At 46.4% G+C, this 15,423-nt stretch overlaps 1 protein-coding gene across 1 annotated transcript in view; it reads left to right on the top strand.

The window, feature by feature from the left end:
* Positions 1–15,423, top strand: part of LOC124044486 (unconventional myosin-X-like) — a 175,984-nt gene that overhangs the window by 99,062 nt on the left and 61,499 nt on the right. The window contains exons 14-16 of the mRNA XM_046364115.1: positions 8,037–8,119; positions 9,273–9,381; positions 14,272–14,352. Of these exons, the coding sequence (XP_046220071.1) occupies positions 8,037–8,119; positions 9,273–9,381; positions 14,272–14,352 (273 nt within the window). The remainder of the gene's footprint in view (positions 1–8,036; positions 8,120–9,272; positions 9,382–14,271; positions 14,353–15,423) is intronic.

Raw genomic sequence — 15,423 nt, forward strand, 5'->3', positions numbered from 1 at the left:
CGACCTGGGAGACACGGAACGGACCAATGAACCGCGGAGTCAACTTACGAGAAGCTGTCGTAAGAGGAAGGTTGCGAGTGGAAAGCCACACTCTCTGGCCGCAACAATACCTTGGACTCTTAATCCTGCGTTTATTGGCGGCTCTCACAGTCTGTGCCCTGTAACGGCAAAGTGCAGACCTCACCCTCCTCCAGGTGCGCTCACAACGTTGGACAAACGCTTGAGCGGAGGAACGCTGGACTCGGCAAGCTGGGATGAGAACAGAGGAGGCTGGTAACCCAGACTACTCTGAAACGGAGATAACCCGGTAGCAGACGAAGGAAGCGAATTGTGAGCGTATTCTGCCCAGGGAGCTGTTCTGCCCAAGACGCAGGGTTTCTGAAAGAAAGGCTGCGTAGTATGCGACCAATCGTCTGATTGGCCCTCTCTGCTTGACCGTTAGACTGGGGATGAAACCCGGAAGAGAGACTGACGGACGCACCAATCAAACGACAGAACTCCCTCCAAAACTGTGACGTGAATTGCGGGCCTCTGTCTGAAACGGCGTCTAACGGGAGGCCATGAATTCTGAATACATTCTCAATAATGATTTGTGCCGTCTCCTTAGCGGAAGGAAGTTTAGCGAGGGGAATGAAATGTGCCGCCTTAGAGAACCTATCGACAACCGTAAGAATCACAGTCTTCCCCGCAGACAAAGGCAGACCGGTAATGAAGTCTAAGGCGATGTGAGACCATGGTCGAGAAGGAATGGGGAGCGGTCTGAGACGACCGGCAGGGAGGAGAGTTACCCGACTTAGTCTGCGCGCAGTCCGAACAAGCAGCCACGAAACGGCGCGTGTCACGCTCCTGAGTCGGCCACCAAAAGCGCTGGCGAATAGACGCAAGAGTGCCTCGAACACCGGGATGACCAGCTAACTTGGCAGAGTGAGCCCACTGAAGAACAGCCAGACGAGTGGAAACAGGAACGAAAAGGAGGTTACTAGGACAAGCGCGCGGCGACGCAGTGTGCGTGAGTGCTTGCTTAACCTGTCTTTCAATTCCCCAGACTGTTAACCCGACAACACGCCCATAAGGAAGAATCCCCTCGGGATCAGTAGAAGCCACAGAAGAACTAAACAGACGGGATAAGGCATCAGGCTTGGTGTTCTTGCTACCCGGACGGTAAGAAATCACAAACTCGAAACGAGCGAAAAACAACGCCCAACGAGCTTGACGGGCATTAAGTCGTTTGGCAGAACGGATGTACTCAAGGTTCTTATGGTCTGTCCAAACGACAAAGGAACGGTCGCCCCCTCCAACCACTGTCGCCATTCGCCTAGGGCTAAGCGGATGGCGAGCAGTTCACGGTTACCCACATCATAGTTGCGCTCAGATGGCGACAGGCGATGAGAAAAATAAGCGCAAGGATGAACCTTATCGTCAGACTGGAAGCGCTGGGATAGAATGGCTCCCACGCCTACCTCTGAAGCGTCAACCTCGACAATGAATTGTCTAGTGACGTCAGGAGTAACGAGGATAGGAGCGGACGTAAAACGTTCTTTTAGAAGATCAAAAGCTCCCTGGGCGGAACCGGACCACTTAAACACGTCTTGACAGAAGTAAGAGCTGTGAGAGAGGGCAGCAACTTGACCGAAATTACGAATGAAACGCCGATAGAAATTAGCGAAACCTAAAAGCGCTGCAACTCGACACGTGACCTTGGAACGGGCCAATCACTGACAGCTTGGACCTTAGCGGAATCCATCTGAATGCCTTCAGCGGAAATAACGGAACCGAGAAAAGTAACGGAGGAGACATGAAAGAGCACTTCTCAGACTTTACGTAGAGACAATTCTCTAAAAGGCGCTGTAGAACACGTCGAACGTGCTGAACATGAATCTCGAGTGACGGAGAAAAAATCAGGATATCGTCAAGATAGACAAAAACAAAGATGTTCAGCATGTCTCTCAGAACATCATTAACTAATGCCTGAAAAACAGCTGGCGCATTGGCGAGACCAAACGGCAGAACCCGGTACTCAAAATGCCCTAACGGAGTGTTAAACGCCGTTTTCCACTCGTCCCCCTCTCTGATGCGCACGAGATGGTAAGCGTTACGAAGGTCCAACTTAGTAAAGCACCTGGCTCCCTGCAGAATCTCGAAGGCTGATGACATAAGGGGAAGCGGATAACGATTCTTAACCGTTATGTCATTCAGCCCTCGATAATCCACGCAGGGGCGCAGAGTACCGTCCTTCTTCTTAACAAAAAAGAACCCCGCCCCGGCCCGGAGGAAGAAGGCACTATGGTACCGGCGTCAAGAGACACAGACAAATAATCCTCGAGAGCCTTACGTTCGGGAGCCGACAGAGAGTATAGTCTACCCCGAGGAGGAGTGGTCCCCGGAAGGAGATCAATACTACAATCATACGACCGGTGAGGAGGAAGGGAGTTGGCTCGGGACCGACTGAAGACCGTGCGCAGATCATGATATTCCTCCGGCACTCCTGTCAAATCGCCAGGTTCCTCCTGAGAAGTAGGGACAGAAGAAACGGGAGGGATGGCAGACATTAAACACTTCACATGACAAGAAACGTTCCAGGATAGGATAGAATTACTAGACCAATTAATAGAAGGATTATGACATACTAGCCAGGGATGACCCAAAACAACAGGTGTAAACGGTGAACGAAAAATCAAAAAAGAAATAGTCTCACTGTGGTTACCAGATACTGTGAGGGTTAAAGGTAGTGTCTCAAATCTGATACTGGGAAGATGACTACCATCTAAGGCGAACATGGGCGTAGGCTTCTCTAACTCTCTGAAAGGAATGTCATGTTTCCGAACCCATGCTTCGTCCATGAAACAACCCTCAGCCCCAGAGTCTATCAAGGCACTACATGTAGCACCCGAACCGGTCCAGCGTAGATGGACCGACAAAGTAGTACAGGATCTTGATGGAGAGACTTGAGTAGTTGCGCTCACCTGTAGCCCTCCGCTTACAGATGAGCTCTGGCTTTTACTGGACAAGAATTAACAAAATGTCCAGCAACTCCGCAATAGAGGCACAGGCGGTTGGTGATCCTCCGTTCCCTCTCCTTAGTCGAGATGCGAATCCCTCCCAGCTGCATGGGCTCAGACTCTGAGCCAGAGGAGGGAGATGGTTGCGATGCGGAGCAGGGAAACACCGTTGATGCGAGCTCTCTTCCACGAGCCCGGTGACGAAGATCTACCCGTCGTTCTATGCGGATGGCGAGAGCAATCAAAGAGTCCACATCTGAAGGAACCTCCCGGGAGAGAATCTCATCCTTAACCACTGCGTGGAGTCCCTCCAGAAAACGAGCGAGCAGCGCCGGCTCGTTCCACTCACTAGAGGCAGCAAGAGTGCGAAACTCAATAGAATAATCCGTTATGGACCGTTCACCTTGGCATAAGGAAGCCAGGGCCCTAGAAGCCTCCCTACCAAAAACTGAACGGTCAAAAACCCGAATCATCTCCTCTTTAAAGTTCTGGAACTTGTTAGAGCAATCAGCCCTTGCCTCCCAGATAGCTGTGCCCCATTCTCGAGCCCGGCCAGTAAGGAGTGAAATGACGTAAGCAACCCGAGCTCTCTCTCTAGAGTATGTGTTGGGTTGGAGAGAGAACACAATCTCACACTGCGTGAGAAAGGAGCGGCACTCAGTGGGCTGCCCGGAGTAGCAAGGTGGGTTATTAACCCTGGGTTCTGGAGGCTCGGCAGGCCAGGAAGTAACAGGTGGCACGAGACGTAGACTCTGGAACTGTCAGAGAGGTCGGAAACCTGAGCGGCCAGGTTCTCCACGGCATGGCGAGCAGCAGACAATTCCTGCTCGTGTCTGCCGAGCATGGCTCCTTGGATCTCGACGGCAGTGTAACGAGCGTCTGAAGTCGCTGGGTCCATTCCTTGGTCGGTTCCTTCTGTCATGCAGGTGAAAGAGGACCCAAAAGCGACTTGGCGAAAACAGAGTCTTTAATCCAGTAAAGTAAATACAAACAAAAAACACAACTTTCACTCGAAATGACGAGGACAAACTGGAGACTCGATCTTGAACAGCAGGTGAACAGCAGGTTGCCTCGGGAAGGCACTTGAACCCGACAGACTCAGACACCTGCTCACCACGCAGCATCTGAGGAAAACACGACACGACAGGGCGATACACAAACACAGCACGGTGAATTCTAGACAAGGAACCGACAGGACAGGAACGGAACACAAAGGAAGAAATAGGGACTCTAATCAGGGGAAAGGATCGGGAACAGGTGTGGGAAGACTAAATGATTGATTAGGGGAATAGGAACAGCTGGGAGCAGGAACGGAACGATAGAGAGAAGAGAGAGCGAGAGAGTGAGAGAGGGAGGGGGAGAGAGAGGGATAGAAAGAGGGAAAGAACCTAATAAGACCAGCAGAGGGAAACGAATAGAATGGGAAGCACAGGGACAAGACAAGATAATAAATGACAAAACATGACACTCAAAGCACTTCATGATGACGGAAGTGAGTGCTACGGGGCGGTAGTCGTTTAGCTCAGTTACCTTAGCTTTCTTGGGTACAGGAACAATGGTGGCCCTCTTGAAGCATGTGGGAACAGCAGACTGGGATAAGGATTGATTGAATATGTCCCTAAACACACCAGCCAGCTGGTCTGCGCATGCTCTGAGGAAGTGGCTGGGGATGCCGTCTGGGCCTACAGCCTTGCGAGGGTTAACACGTTTAAATGTCTTACTCACCTCGGCTGCAGTGAAGGAGAGACCGCATGTTTTCGTTGCAGGCCGTGTCAGTGGCACTGTATTGTCCTCAAAGCGGGCAAAAAAGTTATTTAGTCTGCCTGGGAGCAAGACATCCTGGTTCGTGACTGGGCTGGATTTCATCTTGTAGTCCGTGATTGACTGTAGACCCTGCCACATGCCTCTTGTGTCTGAGCCGTTGAATTGAGATTCTACTTTGTCTCTGTACTGACGCTTAGCATGTTTGATTGTCTTGCAGAGGGAATAGCTGCACTTTTTGTATTCGGTCATGTTTCCGGTCACCTTGCCCTGATTAAAAGCAGTGGTTCGCGCTTTCAGTTTCACGCGAATGCTGCCATCAATCCACAGTTTCTGGTTTGGGAATGTTTTAATCGTTGCTATGGGAACGACATCTTCAATGCACGTTCTAATGAACTCGCTCACCGAATCAGCGTATTCGTCAATGTTGTTGTCTGACGCAATACGAAACATATCCCAGTCCACGTGATGGAAGCAGTCTTGAAGCGTGGAATCAGATTGGTCGGACCAGCGTTGAACAGACCTGAGCGCGGGAGCTTCTTGTTTTAGTTTCTGTCTGTAGGCAGGGAGCAACAAAATGGAGTCATGGTCAGCTTTTCCGAAAGGAGGGCGGGGCAGGGCCTTATATGCGTCGTGGAGTTAGAATTGCAATGATCCAAGGTTTTACCAGCCCTGGTTGCGCAATCGATATGCTGATACAATTTAGGGAGTCTTGTTTTCAGATTAGCCTTGTTAAAATCCCCAGCTACAATGAATGCAGCCTCAGGATATGTGGTTTCCAGTTTGCATAGAGTCAAATAAAGTTCGTTCAGAGCCATCAATGTGTCTGCTTGGGGGGGAATATATACGGCTGTGATTATAATCAAAGAGAATTCTCTTGGTAGATAATGCGGTCTACATTTGATTGTGAGGAATTCTAAATCAGGTGAACAGAAGGACTTGAGTTCCTGTATGTTGTTATGATCACACCACATCTCGTTAATCATAAGGCATACCCCCCGCCCCTCTTCTTACCAGGAAGATGTTTGTTTCTGTCGGCACGATGCGTGAAGAAACCAGCTGGCTGCACCGACTCCGATAGTGTCTCTCCAGTGAGCCATGTTTCCGTGAAGCAAAGAACGTTACAGTCTCTGATGTCTCTCTGGAATGCTACCCTTGCTCGGATTTCATAAACCTTGTTGTCAAGAGACTGGACATTGTCGAGAAGAATGCTGGGGAGAGGTGCACGATGTGCCCGTCTCTCTATCTAATCAAAATAGTCAACCAGACAATTAGTAACAACAATTATCAAGGGTAAAAATAACCATCCAATGGATGAGGTAGTAACGATGACATAGAGGACATGTGGATGAGGTCGTAACGATGACATAGAGGACATGTGGATGAGGTCGTAACGATGACATAGAGGACATGTGGATGAGGTCGTAACGATGACATAGAGGACGTGTGCTGGTTGATTGGTCTGTCAGACACTGTCCCTCATCTTATGGCAGGCAGCAATGTAGTGCGCTGCCAACCCACAGCTCTCTGCGTCCTCCCCCAACAGGACAGGTAGCCTATTCTCGTCTTTGAAACTTTGAACAAGGGTTTAAAATTTGGGGAAATGACTTTCTAATTGTTTTATATTTTTGTAACATTTTGTCAGGAAATGCAGCTCTGTTTCAGGTTCTGATGTGGTGCAGTGGTTGCACAGCCTTTCCTCTACAGGGAGCCAGGTTTTCCTGTGTCTACCCGTACAGCTAGACCACTAGGCCCAGAGAGAGAGACAGGGCTCCTAACGAGTCTAGGGGGTCGGGGTGGGGAGGGTGCGTCATAACCTGTTCAACCATGAGTCAGAAGTCAAAAGAGCCAGGACCCCTCCTCCCTTCTCACTTTTTCCTCCCATTCTCTTTCCTTTTCATTGACCAGGGCACGGAGAGGGGGAGACGAGGGAGAGACGGGGGTGAGAAGGGGAGGTTGGCTCATTGACACCTACTTCAGTGTAGGAGCCATGATTCCGGTCCCTCCCTCCTCTCCCTAGAACCCCTCTCCCATGCTGCCTCCTCTGTTATCTGGAAGGCCTCTACTTCAGAGGAGAGAGTCACATCCTTCAGTATATTCAATATAAATTATAACATATCTAGTCTAACTGTTTTATAATGATTACTTGATATAGTAATACAATGCTGAGACCTTATTCCAGATATAGTGAGACCTTATTCCAGATATAGTGAGACCTTATTCCAGATATAGTGAGACCTTATTCCAGATATAGTGAGACCTTATTCCAGATATAGTGAGACCTTATTCCAGATATAGTGAGACCTTATTACAGATTAGTGAGACCTTATTCCAGATATAGTGAGACCTTATTCCAGATATGGTGAGACCTTATTCCAGATATAGTGAGACCTTATTCCAGATATAATGAGACCTTATTCCAGATATGGTGAGACCTTATTCCAGATATAGTGAGACCTTATTCCAGATATAGTGAGACCTTATTCCAGATATGGTGAGACCTTATTCCAGATATAGTGAGACCTTATTCCAGATATAGTGAGACCTTATTCCAGATATAGTGAGACCTTATTCCAGATATAGTGAGACCTTATTCCAGATATAGTGAGACCTTATTCTAGATATAGTGAGACCTTATTCCAGATTAGTGAGACCTTATTCCAGATTAGTGAGACCTTATTCCAGATTAGTGAGACCTTATTCCAGATTAGTGAGACTTTATTCATTAGTGAGACCTTATTCCAGATTAGTGAGACTTTATTCCAGATTAGTGAGACCTTATTCATTAGTGAGACCTTATTCCAGATTAGTGAGACCTTATTACAGATTAGTGAGACCTTATTCCAGATATAGTGAGACCTTATTCCAGATTAGTGAGACTTTATTCCAGATTAGTGAGACCTTATTCCAGATATAGTGAGACCTTATTCCAGATTAGTGAGACCTTATTCCAGATTAGTGATCCCTCTGCCCCCCCTGATCCCTCTGCCCCCCCTGATCCCTCTGTGCCCTCATTACTCCAGTGAGGAATCTTCTCCTGTTAAGACCAGGGCTCAGTAACTCAACAGGTGACAGTATTAACATTGCCCCCAGGTCCTCTCCACTTTGTTCAAACCATCCCTTCTCTCTCAGTGAGTCTCAGCCACAGCTTTGACAGACTTTAGGAGACTAGCTATCATTCTCTTCATGTACAGTTAATGTAATGTACAGTACTAACTGAACGTACGGCGACATGCCTCTGGTCTGTCTGTTCCTCTACCTGTTTCTTTTGACCAGGTTCTGTATGATGTCAGAGGGATCCTGCAGAAGAACAGAGACACCTTCAGAGATGACATCTTAAACATGCTTAAAGACAGCAGGTATGCATGATGTCCATTACCGTTAGCAGGTAGTCTAGACCAGGGGTTCTCCCACCCCTTGGGTACGCTGAAACTACACAGCTGATTTCAAATAACCAACTCATCTACACAGCTGATGTTTGAATCAGCTGTGTAGTGCTGGGACAGAAACCAACATCTGCACGAAGGGGAGGGGAGGGCCCAGGATTGGCCTAGCGGTTAAGAGCATTGGGCCAGTAACCGAAAGGTCACTGGTTCAAATCCCAAGCCGGCAGTCCCCAAGAACAACCGCTCTCTGGGTACTGATGACATCCCCGTACCTCTCTGGTTCAGGTTAAATGAGGAAGACACATTTCAGTTGAAGGCATTTAGTACAACTGACTAGGTCTCCCCCTTTCCCCTGGTCTCCCCCTTTCCCCTGGTCTCCCCCTTTCCCCTGGTCATAAAATGCTTGCAACAGTTGAATAATCTCTGCAGTTGACATTGTGCATATAGTTCCTCCTTTGACGAGTTTGTTTGTTTAATGTAAAGGACTGTGGTTGATGTCCTCCAGGCTTGTTTAATGTAAAGGACTGTGGTTGATGTCCTCCAGGCTTGTTTAATGTAAAGGACTGTGGTCGATGTCCTCCAGGCTTGTTTAATGTAAAGGACTGTGGTTGATGTCCTTCAGGCTTGTTTAATGTAAAGGACTGTGGTTGATGTCCTTCAGGCTTGTTTAATGTAAAGGACTGTGGTTGATGTCCTCCAGGCTTGTTTAATGTAAAGGACTGTGGTTGATGTCCTCCAGGCTTGTTTAATGTAAAGGCTGTGGTTGATGTTTCAGGCTTGTTTAATGTAAAGGACTGTGGTTGATGTCCTTCAGGCTTGTTTAATGTAAAGGACTGTGGTTGATGTCCTCCAGGCTTGTTTAATGTAAAGGACTGTGGTTGATGTCCTCCAGGCTTGTTTAATGTAAAGGACTGTGGTTGATGTCCTTCAGGCTTGTTTAATGTAAAGGACTGTGGTTGATGTCCTTCAGGCTTGTTTAATGTAAAGGACTGTGGTTGATGTCCTCCAGGCTTGTTTAATGTAAAGGACTGTGGTTGATGTCCTTCAGGCTTGTTTAATGTAAAGGACTGTGGTTGATGTCCTTCAGGCTTGTTTAATGTAAAGGACTGTGGTTTATGTCCTTCAGGTTTGACTTCATCTATGACCTGTTTGAGCGTGTCGGGAGCAGGAACGGAGAGGAGACCCTGAAGATGGGGACGGCCAGACGCAAACCCACCGTCAGCTCTCAGTTCAGGGTGAGGCTCACTGTTCATGACCCCTGACCTCTAGCCCTAACCCACCGTCAGCTCTCAGTTCAGGGTGAGGCTCACTGTTCATGACCCCTGACCTCTAGCCCTAACCCACCGTCAGCTCTCAGTTCAGGGTGAGGACCACTATTTATGACCCCTGACCCCTAACCCACCGTCAGCTCTCAGTTCAGGGTGAGGACCACTGTTCATGACCCCTGACCTCTAACCCACCGTCAGCTCTCAGTTCAGGGTGAGGACCACTGTTCATGACCCCTAACCCACCGTCAGCTCTCAGTTCAGGGTGAGGCTCACTGTTCATGACCCCTGACCTCTAACCCTAACCCACCGTCAGCTCTCAGTTCAGGGTGAGGACCACTGTTCATGACCCCTGACCTCTAACCCTAACCCACCGTCAGCTCTCAGTTCAGGGTGAGGACCACTATTCATGACCCCTGACCTCTAACCCTAACACACCGTCAGCTCTCAGTTCAGGGTGAGGACCACTATTCATGACCCCTGACCCCTAACCCACCATCAGTTCGTATCTAGATGTGTTGTTGTGTTTCTGATCCCGTATCTAGATGTGTTGTTGTGTGTCTGATCCTGTATCTAGATGTGTTTCTGATCCAGTATCTAGATGTGTTGTTGTGAGTCTGATCCCGTATCTAGATGTGTTTCTGATCCAGTATCTAGATGTGTTGTTGTGTGTCTGATCCCGTATCTAGATGTGTTGTTGTGTTTCTGATCCCGTATCTAGATGTGTTTCTGATCCAGTATCTAGATGTGTTGTTGTGTGTCTGATCCCGTATCTAGATGTGTTTCTGATCCAGTATCTAGATGTGTTGTTGTGAGTCTGATCCCGTATCTAGATGTGTTTCTGATCCAGTATCTAGATGTGTTGTTGTGTGTCTGATCCCGTATCTAGATGTGTTGTTGTGTTTCTGATCCCGTATCTAGATGTGTTTCTGATCCCGTATCTAGATGTGTTTCTGATCCCGTATCTAGATGTGTTGTTGTGTGTCTGATCCCGTATCTAGATGTGTTGTTGTGTGTCTGATCCCGTATCTAGATGTGTTTCTGATCCCGTATCTAGATGTGTTTCTGATCCCGTATCTAGATGTGTTTCTGATCCCGTATCTAGATGTGTTGTTGTGTTTCTGATCCCGTATCTAGATGTGTTTCTGATCCCGTATCTAGATGTGTTTCTGATCCCGTATCTAGATGTGTTGTTGTGTTTCTGATCCCGTATCTAGATGTGTTTCTGATCCCGTATCTAGATGTGTTTGTGTCTGATCCTGTATCTAGATGTGTTTCTGATCCAGTATCTAGATGTGTTGTTGTGTTTCTGATCCTGTATCTAGATGTGTTTCTGATCCAGTATCTAGATGTGTTGTTGTGTTTCTGATCTAGATGTGTTTCCCAGTATCTAGAGATGTTGTTTCTGATCCCGTATCTAGATGTTGTGTTTCTGATCCCGTATCTAGATGTGTTTCTGATCCAGTATCTAGATGTGTTGTTGTGTGTCTGATCCAGTATCTAGATGTGTTTCTGATCCAGTATCTAGATGTGTTTCTGATCCCGTATCTAGATGTGTTGTTGTGTTTCTGATCCCGTATCTAGATGTGTTTCTGATCCCGTATCTAGATGTGTTTCTGATCCCGTATCTAGATGTGTTTCTGATCCCGTATCTAGATGTGTTGTTGTGTGTCTGATCCCGTATCTAGATGTGTTGTTGTTTCTGATCCCGTATCTAGATGTGTTGTTGTGTGTCTGATCCCGTATCTAGATGTGTTGTTGTGTTTCTGATCCCATATCTAGATGTGTTGTTGTTTCTGATCCCGTATCTAGATGTGTTTCTGATCCCGTATCTAGATGTGTTTCTGATCCCGTATCTAGATGTGTTTCTGATCCCGTATCTAGATGTGTTGTTGTGTTTCTGATCCCGTATCTAGATGTGTTTCTGATCCCGTATCTAGATGTGTTGTTGTGTTTCTGATCCCGTATCTAGATGTGTTTCTGATCCCGTATCTAGATGTGTTTCTGATCCCGTATCTAGATGTGTTTCTGATCCCGTATCTAGATGTGTTTCTGATCCCGTATCTAGATGTGTTTCTGATCCCGTATCTAGATGTGTTTCTGATCCCGTATCTAGATGTGTTGTTGTTTCTGATCCCGTATCTAGATGTGTTTCTGATCCCGTATCTAGATGTGTTTCTGATCCCGTATCTAGATGTGTTTCTGATCCCGTATCTAGATGTGTTGTTGTGTTTCTGATCCCGTATCTAGATGTGTTTCTGATCCCGTATCTAGATGTGTTGTTGTGTTTCTGATCCAGTATCTAGATGTGTTTCTGATCCAGTATCTAGATGTGTTTCTGATCCCGTATCTAGATGTGTTGTTGTGTTTCTGATCCCGTATCTAGATGTGTTTCTGATCCAGTATCTAGATGTGTTTCTGATCCCGTATCTAGATGTGTTTCTGATCCAGTATCTAGATGTGTTGTTGTGAGTCTGATCCCGTATCTAGATGTGTTTCTGATCCAGTATCTAGATGTGTTGTTGTGTGTCTGATCCCGTATCTAGATGTGTTGTTGTGTTTCTGATCCCGTATCTAGATGTGTTTCTGATCCCGTATCTAGATGTGTTGTTGTGTGTCTGATCCCGTATCTAGATGTGTTGTTGTGTGTCTGATCCCGTATCTAGATGTGTTGTTGTTTCTGATCCCGTATCTAGATGTGTTGTTGTGTGTCTGATCCCGTATCTAGATGTGTTGTTGTGTTTCTGATCCCGTATCTAGATGTGTTGTTGTGTGTCTGATCCCGTATCTAGATGTGTTGTTGTTTCTGATCCCGTATCTAGATGTGTTGTTGTGTGTCTGATCCTGTATCTAGATGTGTTTCTGATCCAGTATCTAGATGTGTTGTTGTGTGTCTGATCCTGTATCTAGATGTGTTTCTGATCCAGTATCTAGATGTGTTGTTGTGAGTCTGATCCCGTATCTAGATGTGTTTCTGATCCAGTATCTAGATGTGTTGTTGTGTGTCTGATCCCGTATCTAGATGTGTTGTTGTGTTTCTGATCCCGTATCTAGATGTGTTTCTGATCCCGTATCTAGATGTGTTGTTGTGTGTCTGATCCCGTATCTAGATGTGTTTCTGATCCAGTATCTAGATGTGTTGTTGTGTGTCTGATCCCGTATCTAGATGTGTTTCTGATCCAGTATCTAGATGTGTTGTTGTGTGTCTGATCCCGTATCTAGATGTGTTTTGTCCAGTTCTAGATGTATCTAGATGTGTTTCTGATCCCGTATCTAGATGTTTCTGATTATCTAGATGTGTTTCTGATCCCGTATCTAGGTGTGTTGTTGTGTTTCTGATCCCGTATCTAGATGTGTTGTTGTGTTTCTGATCCCGTATCTAGATGTGTTTCTGATCCCGTATCTAGATGTGTTGTTGTGTTTCTGATCCCGTATCTAGATGTGTTTCTGATCCCGTATCTAGATGTGTTTCTGATCCCGTATCTAGATGTGTTTCTGATCCCGTATCTAGATGTGTTGTTGTGTTTCTGATCCCGTATCTAGATGTGTTTCTGATCCCGTATCTAGATGTGTTTCTGATCCCGTATCTAGATGTGTTGTTGTGTTTCTGATCCCGTATCTAGATGTGTTTCTGATCCAGTATCTAGATGTGTTTCTGATCCCGTATCTAGATGTGTTGTTGTGTTTCTGATCCCGTATCTAGATGTGTTTCTGATCCAGTATCTAGATGTGTTGTTGTTTCTGATCCCGTATCTAGATGTGTTTCTGATCCCGTATCTAGATGTGTTGTTGTGTTTCTGATCCCGTATCTAGATGTGTTTCTGATCCCGTATCTAGATGTGTTGTTGTGTTTCTGATCCCGTATCTAGATGTGTTGTTGTGTTTCTGATCCCGTATCTAGATGTGTTTCTGATCCCGTATCTAGATGTGTTTCTGATCCCGTATCTAGATGTGTTTCTGATCCCGTATCTAGATGTGTTGTTGTGTTTCTGATCCCGTATCTAGATGTGTTTCTGATCCCGTATCTAGATGTGTTTCTGATCCCGTATCTAGATGTGTTTCTGATCCCGTATCTAGATGTGTTTCTGATCCCGTATCTAGATGTGTTGTTGTGTTTCTGATCCCGTATCTAGATGTGTTTCTGATCCCGTATCTAGATGTGTTGTTGTGTTTCTGATCCCGTATCTAGATGTGTTTCTGATCCCGTATCTAGATGTGTTTCTGATGTATCTAGATGTGTTTCTGATCCCGTATCTAGATGTGTTTCTGATCCCGTATCTAGATGTGTTTCTGATCCCGTATCTAGATGTGTTGTAGATGTGTTTCTGATCCCGTATCTAGATGTGTTTCTGATCCAGTATCTAGATGTGTTTCTGATCCCGTATCTAGATGTGTTTTGATCCCGTATCTAGATGTGTTTCTGATCCCGTATCTAGATGTGTTTCTGATCCCGTATCTAGATGTGTTTCTGATCCCGTATCTAGATGTGTTGTTGTGTTTCTGATCCCGTATCTAGATGTGTTTCTGATCCCGTATCTAGATGTGTTTCTGATCCCGTATCTAGATGTGTTTCTGATCCCGTATCTAGATGTGTTGTTGTGTTTCTGATCCCGTATCTAGATGTGTTGTTGTGTTTCTGATCCCGTATCTAGATGTGTTTCTGATCCCGTATCTAGATGTGTTTTGTGTTTCTCCCGTATCTAGATGTGTTGTTGTTTCTGATCCCGTATCTAGATGTGTTTCTGATCCCGTATCTAGATGTGTTTCTGATCCCGTATCTAGATGTGTTTCTGATCCCGTATCTAGATGTGTTGTTGTGTTTCTGATCCCGTATCTAGATGTGTTGTTGTGTTTCTGCAGGACTCTCTCCATTCCTTGATGAACACTCTGAGTGCCTCCAACCCTTTCTTTGTGCGCTGCATCAAACCCAACATGAACAAGGTGGGTCATTCAGTATTCACCCCAACATGAACAAGGTGGGTCATTCAGTATTCACCCCAACATGAACAAGGTGGGTCATTCAGTATTCACCCAACGTGGACAAGGTGGGTCATTCAGTATTCAACCCAACATGAACAAGGTGGGTCATTCAGTACTCACCCCAACGTGGACAAGGTTCAGTACTCACCCCAACATGAAAAAGCTGGGTCATTCAGTATTCACCCCAACATGAACAAGGTGGGACATTCAGTACTCACCACAACATGAACAAGGTGGGTCATTCAGTATTCACCCCAACATGAACAAGGTGGGTCATTCAGTACTCACCCCAACGTGGACAAGGTTGTTGTCCTGTTGGAAGGTAAACCTTCGCCCCAGTTTGAGGTTCTTAGCACTCTAGAGCAGGTTTTCATCAAGGATCGCTCCGTACTTTGCTCCATTAATCTTTGCCTCGATCCTGACTAGTCTCTCAGTCCCTGCTGCTGACAAACATACCCACAACATGATGCTGCCACCACCATGCTTCACCGTAAGGATGATGCCAGGTTTCCTCCAGACGTGACGCTTGGCATTCAGGCCAAAGAGTTCAATCTTGGTTTCATCAGACCAGAGGATCTAGGGCTGATGTAAGAAGGGCTATATAAATACATTTGATTTGATTTGATCGGTAGGTGCCTTTTGGCAAATTCCAAACGGGCTGTCATGTTCCTTTTACTGTGGAGTGGCTTCCGTCTGGCCACTCTACCATAAAGGCCTGATTGGTGGGGTGCTGCAGATATGCTTGTCTTTCTGGAAGGTTCATCCCATCTCCACAGAGGAACTCTAGAGCTCTGTCAGAGTGACCATTGGGTTGTTAGTCACCTCCCTGACCAAGGCCCTTCTCCCTCTGATTGCTCAGTTTCGCCGGGCGGCCAGCTCTAGGAAGGATGTTGGTGGTTCCAAACTTCTTCCATTTAAGAATGATGGAGGCCACTGGGTTCTTGTGGACCTTCAATGCTGCAGAAATGTTTTGGTAACTTTCCCTAGATCTGTGTCTCGCCACAATCCTGTCTCTGACTCTACGGACAACGT

The sequence above is a fragment of the Oncorhynchus gorbuscha genome, linkage group LG09, assembly GCF_021184085.1.
Source record: "Oncorhynchus gorbuscha isolate QuinsamMale2020 ecotype Even-year linkage group LG09, OgorEven_v1.0, whole genome shotgun sequence".
NCBI classification, from domain to species: Eukaryota; Metazoa; Chordata; class Actinopteri; order Salmoniformes; family Salmonidae; genus Oncorhynchus; species Oncorhynchus gorbuscha.